Source organism: Colobus angolensis, unplaced genomic scaffold (assembly GCF_000951035.1).
Source record: "Colobus angolensis palliatus isolate OR3802 unplaced genomic scaffold, Cang.pa_1.0 Scaffold367, whole genome shotgun sequence".
In the NCBI taxonomy this organism is placed as follows: Eukaryota; Metazoa; Chordata; class Mammalia; order Primates; family Cercopithecidae; genus Colobus; species Colobus angolensis.
Window position 1 is genome coordinate 1,450,794 of NW_012117010.1, and position 8,763 is coordinate 1,459,556.

The 8,763-nt window shown below is 37.2% G+C and overlaps 1 protein-coding gene across 1 annotated transcript in view; it reads right to left on the reverse strand.

Annotated features, from left to right (window-relative positions):
- Positions 1–7,240, reverse strand: part of MEI4 (meiosis-specific 4 homolog (S. cerevisiae)) — a 224,719-nt gene extending 217,479 nt beyond the window's left edge. The window contains exon 1 of the mRNA XM_011953553.1: positions 7,009–7,240. Within this exon, the coding sequence (XP_011808943.1) occupies positions 7,009–7,240 (232 nt within the window). The remainder of the gene's footprint in view (positions 1–7,008) is intronic.
- Positions 7,241–8,763: the final 1,523 nt, after the last annotated feature.

Consider the following 8,763-nt stretch of genomic DNA (forward strand, 5'->3'; position numbering starts at 1 on the left):
CACACACACACAGTCCCTTGCTGGTCAAATAGTGGTTCTCAGACCTGCAGCATCAATATGATCTGGAAACGTATCAGAAATGCACAATCTCAGGCTTATCCCATTTACTCTGTTTATCTAATTTCCTTTTCAATTTGATAATGGGATTGCTATTATACTATACATTTTTCCAGCCTAAAGTCTAGAACTATCTACCTAGATTTATTCTCTGCACATTAAATTTATATAAAAAATCAATTTCAGGATTTCTAGGATCCATATTAAATCCAGAATCCTCATGGTACATTTGGATTTCTAGTAGAATCTTAACATTCAAAAACAGATAAGTAGGGCATTAAAAGACAAATAAAACCTGTCAAAAAACAAATGTAATCCTAAACATAAAGATGATTGCAATTTGTTATAGCATTAAGCTATTCCAAAAAAAAATCACAGTAAGCAAAGACCTAGGAATGCAAAAGTACTATGAATGGTTTTAGCCTTTTGTCGCACTGATGAGAAGCTAACATTGTCATTCTTCATTTGTTGCGTTCTGATTCATTACTTATAAACACGTGTGGCTCTCCTAAAGTTAGGAGCTCTAATACTCACCCTACTTTACTGGGCCTCGTTCCTGGATTCAGGATCTTGCTCTCTCTATTCTACTTCCACTGTTACAGGGGCTTGGCAGATATCTAGAAACTACAGATTAGCAAGGCCATTTTGTTCCAAGTATGAACCCTCACACAGATCATTTCTAAACTTATTTATTCACCAAATAACCACCAAGCATGTCCCTCCATGACAGGAACCGTGCTAACTATAGAAATACAGTGGGATGAAAAAAGTCTCTGAAAGCATAGAGTTTGGGTCTCACAGGGAAGACCGACTGCTTAAACAATTATAATTTAGCTCACATATAATAAAGTACAAAATATAACAGGGACCCACATCAGGAGAACCTAATCTAGTCTAAGGAGGTAGTTAGTGAAGACAAAAGCAATATTGATACTGCATCACAAAAGAAAGAATAGTACATAGCCAGACCAAAAGGAGAGGGAGAACTTATCTTACAGAGAGAATATGTATAAAAGCCTGGAGCTCAGCAAGAAGGTCCATTCAAATAAGTGAAAGAAATTTAGTATGTTTCAGTGCAGAATGTGAAGGACATGGTGGTGACAGGTTGGACTGGAGAAGTAAGTAAGCACCAAATTCTGGAAAAGTCTGTAGTCCAGTTTAAGGCCTTTGCGTTATATCTGAAATTAAATAAGATGACTTGAGACTGGGCCACAATTTAGAATAGAAAGGGGCAAAGGCTACAACTAAAGACATGCCAGTCTTATTGGGATAAATTAAGTATGACCAAGGAAGTGGCATCAGGAACAGAGAGAAATGCAGAGATGCCGGAGATACGCAGAAAGTAGAGTCCACCTAACTTGGGCATTACCTGGAGTTCCAATATACCTTCCTGGAACCCAGTTTAGGCAAAGAAAATGGTTGTATAATACGGTCAGATTTAGAACCAAGTACTAGGAATAGATTTGGGAGGGATAATGTTTTCTCTTAGGAATGCTACATACTGTGGAATGCCCTAACCTAAGCCCAGTCTCTGAAGCACCTTTGCTTTTTCAGCCCAAGTTCCTCGTGCCAGAATTTGGCCCTTCTCACTCCTAATCTCTACATATCATCCCTAGCAGTGTCAGCTCCTGTAATGATAATTAAAATATTTACATTTATAAATTATTGCCATATCATTATTAAAGTCATTTGATAGTCTCAGTTTTTTTTTCTTTTTTTTTTTTTTTTTTTTAGACAGTCTCGCTCTGTCGCTGAGCTAGAGTGCAGTGACTGGATCTCAGCTCACTGCAAGCTCCGCCTCCCGGGTTCACGCCATTCTCCTGCCTCAGCCTCCCAAGTAGCTGGGACTACAGGCGCCTGCCACCTCGCCCAGCTAGTTTTTTGTATTTTTTAGTAGAGACGGGGTTTCACCGTGTTAGCCAGGATGGTCTCGATCTCCTGACCTCGTGATCCGCCTGTCTCGGCCTCCCAAAGTGCTGGGATTACAGGCTTGAGCCACCGCGCCCGGCCGATATTCTGAGCTTTTTAATCTTTAATTTCTTTGTATGTTGACTGTCTCTAATATCCAAAGATCAATTAAATTTTACATAAGTAAAACAGGTCTAATATATAATTATAAATTTAAATTATTATAGAGTCTCTCAGAATCTCTATCAAATAAGGATACATCTTTTTATGTTTATGTGTACTATTCAAGTATGTTTTAAACCAATTATAATTTTAAACAAACTTCCATCATTAGTATATTAGACAATTTATATTATGAAAGCTTATATGGAAACTGACAGAGAAATGCTTACGTATTCAATTTTCATACTCTTTCAGCATCCATGAAACAGTGAATGCCCCAACTCATAAATGCTGAGCTCCACAGTTGTGTCAGTAAGTCAGCTATTTGCAATGTTTCCTCAGTACGTGCTCTGGAACAAGGTGAGAAGCACAAAGAGGTGAAAGAGAGGCTGTGTGGGCTGGGACCAGGAAAACAGTCATCAGAAGACTAAGGCAAGCCCCATCCTGGATCTGTCAGGATGCAGATGGGGCTGCTGCAATATCTGGCCCCTGTTCTGTTCTCTTGTCACCACCAGTCTAGCTAAAAACTGTTTCCTGAATCCATGCTTATATAAGATGAGAAAGCAAGAACTGGGGCGGCAACGTAACAGTAAGAATTCAGTCCTCAGGCTATAAGGCAGAAAAGAAGGGTGAGGGGATCAACCTGAGCAATGTGACCTAGAGGATCAGGAAGCTCCCAAAGCCATCTGGCTGGGTTGGTTGGTCCTCCGGACCCAAAACTTAAAACTCAGTTCAACCATAACTATTTATACTGCTCTGCACACTGCCCTCCACCTCTACGACCCTAAGCACTCTATATAAGTGCCCTGTAATTAATAAACATTTACTAAACATGTACATCAATGAATTAATTTAGTTTGATTTTTTCTTTCTTTTCACTCTAGTCAATTGATCATCCTTTTACTCTAGCCAACTGCTCATCCTGTAGCCTACGATTTATGAATATATTAACTAAAGTTGTAGGCAAAAAGGCACATACCTGACACTTCATCCATCTACTTCCCTTCTGTGAATATCAAATGACTGTGTAATATAATAGCAACTGTCCAGATTCCCCCTGCCCCACCCACACGCACAGTCAAATTCTAATCCTAAATCTGCCTATGGAAGTCTATGCCATTTTTTCCATTAACAAAGCCCTGCTCTTGTCACCATAAACCCTTCAATCCCCAGTCCAGTTTAGAAACAGCCACTGACATCTTCCTGGCTAGTCTCTGTGCTATGAGTCTTTCTCATCCAACTTCTCAGACCTAGACTAAATGCTTGCCAACATTAAGAGTCCCTCTTTAACAGGAGGCTGTTGCAGTGTCCATGAAATTTTTTTAAAACAATAAAAATAAATTTAAAAAGAGATTCTATAAAATGATATATAAGTAATCTTTTATAAAGAAAAAGAGCATAGCTTTTCACTCTTATTTTCTCTTCCATAGATCAGGAAGATGATTAACCATGCCTGCCATACATCACAAAAAAGGTTTTGAGAAATGTGTCACTGGGTATGTAGACTTCTTTTTCTTCCTTCCTTTCTTCCTTCCTTTTGTTTTTCATTCTTTCACTCCATAAATTAGTAAAGAGCATTTAAGTAAGATGAAAATGTGACATTATTCTATGATCAAGTTCTTTGTGTCCCTCCTCTACATAGTCTAGTCCCCTAGTAAATATAATAAAGAGGTATATTCATTAAGAAGCTGTAGAAAAACAAGAATAAAGAAATAGCTGAGTTCCTGAAATGTTGCATAGAAAGCATACATACTTTCTTATTTGTTTACTTTGCCATTGTGGCTTTGCTTTATTTAATTTTGGATTGCTCAGTTGCTTCAATGAATAGTTGATGCTGTAAACTGAATTCCCCAGCCTCTCAATCTGTCAAGAATCATTCAATTCAACATTTATTGAGTACTTGCTTTCTCTAAACACTCAACAACAGTTGCACATATAAAACAACACTGAAAATTCTAGAAAAAATATTTAATAATATAAATACACTTATAGTTTTGATTTTCAGGTATGGAGTTTTCTTAGAGCAAGGCATGTCACTATTTCATGTCATCCTTACATAACTGCCATGTTCTTCCTTTATTTTCCTGTCAGTGTATGCTCCCCTTTTGTATATTTTTTCTGTCCCCTTTAACGTTTATCTAAATCTATTCATTTATTCCTCAATTTTGAAGTTTAAGGTAACAGAGAAACAGATTACCTCCAAACATCTGCACAGAAACATTGTACATGCAACTCCTGCTGTAAAACTGACTTTAATTATATGATTTTTGAAAAATTTTCTCACAGGCACTGTAACTGAAAGTTTTCAGCATAAAAAACAAGTTATTGCCTAGGTTCCTCCTATTAGGCATAAAAAAAAATGCACATTTTATCAGTATTATGAATAGACCCTTGGATAGTAAACAAGAGTTTTGATTTCATGGATGCTTATGGTAGTCATAGTTTAAGACTCCTGGAAATTTTAACATTTGAGACATTATATTAATTGTATAATTACACAGGAAAAAATGAAGAAAACTGACTATGTTTGCCATTCATTCACTGGGTATACTCAAAGAGCCCATTATCATAAAGGACTCCAGAGAAACTAAAATGTGGCTGCAAATTGTGTAATACTATTTTTGCTCTTGCAATAGTAAGATTTTAGTAACATCTGGGTATTAGGTTACCGGATTTTCATGATAATTCCCAAAACTAAAGTCTCCTATTATCCACAGCATATATGTGCACTTACACCTGCATGCTCTTAATGTGATAATGCCTCATCTTCCTCTGACACCCCTGGAATATTGGAATCTGCAGGCTTCCCACCTACACTCATGGCTCTATTCTCTTTGAGTCTCATCTACAGCTATAACTTCACTAGTCCTTAAATCCAACAGATCCTAAGTCTGTGTCTGTAGTTCCAGCCTGCTCATCCTCTCTGACCATACTTCCACCTTCCTCCTAGGTAATCCATATTCTAGGTATTAGCCTACACTCAGAGAAACTTGGGCTCAATCTTTTATCCAATAAGCTTATTTCTGTGTTCACCATCCGAATTCAAAGTATCACAAGCCATTTAGTAGACTAGGAGGGAAACTCTATTTAGGTATTTAGGTATTACCCCAAATACTGCTATCTCCCTCAACCACTCTCTGAAACCATTCATAAATTCTAAAGTGTCTACTTTCAAGTTATTCATACATGTCTGTCCTTTGATTTCTCACTATAACAGATCTAATTCAACTCACTATTCCTCATGTGGTCTTTGCTCAAAGATTTAAAAATTGGTCTTCCTGCCTCGAATCACCACTATAGCCAAAATATCCTCTGTGTTCCTCTTTCATTGGACAGATATTTGCTGATGACCTTCTATGTGTCAGGCTTTGAGCTGGGCAATAAATAAAGAGACCCGGAAAAATCAAAGGTCTCTCCTCAGCGAACATAAGCTCAAGTTCAGGAGATAAATCTGCAACCAAGCAAATAAACAAATAAGTAAATACCACACAGGAAGTGCTTGTGTAGGGAATAACTAGTGGAGGTCCACTAGAGGAGTCAGGGAATATCTCACTGGGAGGTGTCACTTAGAATAAGACCTAAGGAAGAGAAGAAACCAGCCTCAAAGAGTCAAAGAGAAGAAGAACCTAGGAAAGGTCCACGGCAATAAAGAGATTTCAAGGGCTAGAAGGAAGGCCATGTTGACTAGGGCCTAGCTGATAATGGGGAGAGTGTATGAGATGAGGTGGGAGAGGTGAGTAGAGGTGAAATCACCCACAGCATTTTGGGCCACTATCAGAAGTCTGAATCTAATGCAAAGCCTAATTAGAAGCCAGGGAAGAGTTTTATGCAAAAAAGTAATACTGCCTGATTTACGTTTTATTTTTTAACTTGCCAGAATTATGTTTCCCAATCATGAGTGTCAATCTTCTGCTTCAAAAAAGCCCAGTGGCTCCTGATTAACAGGGTAATCACATGTACTAGTTTGCTCAAGTAAACCCAGGTTTGCCCCTGTGTTCCCAGTGTAATTATTAATAGGCCCTTCCATTCACCCTCACAAGGGTCCTAGTAGAAACCATAAATTGTATGCTCAACTTACTGATAAGTAATACAGTAAAATATTCCTTAGGTTGACATTCAAGGCCCTTCTGAATCCGGTCCCAACTTCCCTCTGTACCTTTTTCTCCATCACGCCCTTGCCTTACAAGTGTTTTGGTCACTCTGAAATGCAATTGTGGCAGTATTCTGAATGCAATTTGTATTTACCACTCCAGTGCCTTTGCTCACGCTCCTGTACCTTACTGGATGTTCTGTAACCATTTCACTGACAAGTGGACAGAACTTTAAGGGCCACAGGTAAGAAGCCTTCCCACAAACTAGGCAGAAGGAGTAACTTCCTCCTCTGCATTTTGTCAGTCTCTCTATTATAGTATGTATCACAACTAGGTTAATTATTTATAGGTCTGCTTTCTCTGCTAGAATGGTAGGTACTTAGTAGAAAAGAGAGCACCTCCTTCTATGTGTTTTGGGGTCCTCACCACCCACACAAGCCTGGCCAATAGCTGGTATTTCACTTTGGACTGCTAGATTAACTACTGAACGTAAAAGCAAAATAAAATGTAATAGTAAAATAATACAGTTGAACAATGAGATTTTAAAAGACCTTATTGCCTTCACATCTATACTATTTTCATTCTCTAACTTCATTCCAAAGTCAAATGTAGGAAAGTGACAATAAAATTTTAATGAATGACCAGAAGTTAAAAAAAGTATAAGACTAGAAGATGTCGAGCTTTCATGGAAACTAAAAATTTTCATGTTTTGGGAATACATTTCTAAATAATTGTGCAGCTGAAATAAAACAGTTTGACATACTACCAAAAGGCAATTGTATATACTCACCACTCTTTAAGGATCCTGAACAAAGCCTGCCCACAAGAAGTTTTTGACGTAATTGCCTAACTTCAGCTTCCAAGACTTCAACTTTTGATCTCCATTTTGACTCCTCCTCAGACAGCAACATAGCAAGGTGCTCTGTGTATTCTCTGCTGCTTTTGTCTGCTGGTTTTGAGCGGATAATTGCCAAGGCCAGAGCCAGCTTTGAAGTTCTCAAATACCATTTTTGAACATCCATCCTGGCTTTTGTCCCTATCATTTAATAAGAAAAAAGTTATAGAAATTCTTTTTAACTTGTGCAGTGTATTTCATTTGCTTAAAATTGATTTTGCAGAGTAACACTAATTAACAAGTTTATAATAAGACTTGGCACCAAGTACAGAAAAAAAATTCAGGACTGAAAACAGTATGAGAAAGTTATGCAGAAGAAAAATACACACACATGCATATTAAATATATTAAGATTCAATAGTAGGTTTAGACTATTTGACAACTTCTTGGGGTGGAAAAAACACATAATAATTCATTTAGTTGTTTCTAACCAGAGAAATGTATCAGAATCTCTGAGGGAGCTTTTAAAATATATTCCCTTAAAATTCTGATTCAGCAAATCTTGAGTAGGACCGAGGCTTTTATATTTTGAAGAGTGCATTGAATAACCAGAACCATTTAATTAAAACATCTATTTATAAATTTAAGTCCTTCCTCTCCTCCAACCCATCTATTAAATCTTGCATTCCTTAATGAATCTTTTACCTGCTATTCCTGCCTCTAAGCATCCCCCTCCAATCTATATGGAGAACAATCTTTTAAATATTTGCATCATTTAAGTTGTGAGTCTACTCTGATTCTTCACTTCCAGAGATTTCCAATCGTCACTCCGGGCATACTTTTCCAAACCAACAGTGTGTCACAGTCTTAAAATATAAACTTACGGAGGCCACATGACAGACCACTGCATACACTGGTTTAATATCATCTCTACTCAAGTATAAGCCCCTGTGGCCTCCGCCAGGCTTTATTAGATTTATCATGAGAGTTGTGCACATAAAATGTGCTAAATAAAAATGTTTAATGAAGAGTGAAAAGTAAGATTATCCAGAATATTCAAGACTTTCAGTTGTCCCATCTATGCTAACACAATTTCAAATTCTTCACTTTACATTTCAAACTTTATTTCCTTCCATTTCCCCAGCCTATCCTTCCATTATGGTTGGATCACACTCAACCAAACAGATACAGCCCCAAGTGTACTCCTGTACACATCTCTGCTCATAAATTTTCCACTGCTGTGATGCCCTGACTTTCTTATAAAGCTGCCCACGCCCTGACTGTGCACCCTTTAAAGACCAACTCATATACCACCATATAAAAATCTTCTCAGGTCTATTCCCACCCACAGCAACATGTGACTATCTGATATCCTGTAATCTGGCACTGAAAATGTACAATCTAACAAATGGCTTAATATTGTTTTATTATAATTAGTAATGAACACAAAAATCTGTATAAAACATGTTCATCATAGCATTATTGAAAATACTGAAAATGGACTGACAGATAGTTAATAATGGTATGACTATACAAATGAATAGTACTTAGCCATTAAAAAGTAGATTTTCAGAAATTTTTTATTAGCCTGAGAAAGTGTTAAGTACAAAAAATGAGGACATGAAATTATATGTACAATAGGACCCCAGTTACATGAAAAATGGGGAATACAAAAAAATTAAACAGAATGTATAACTGTAGAATTATTGG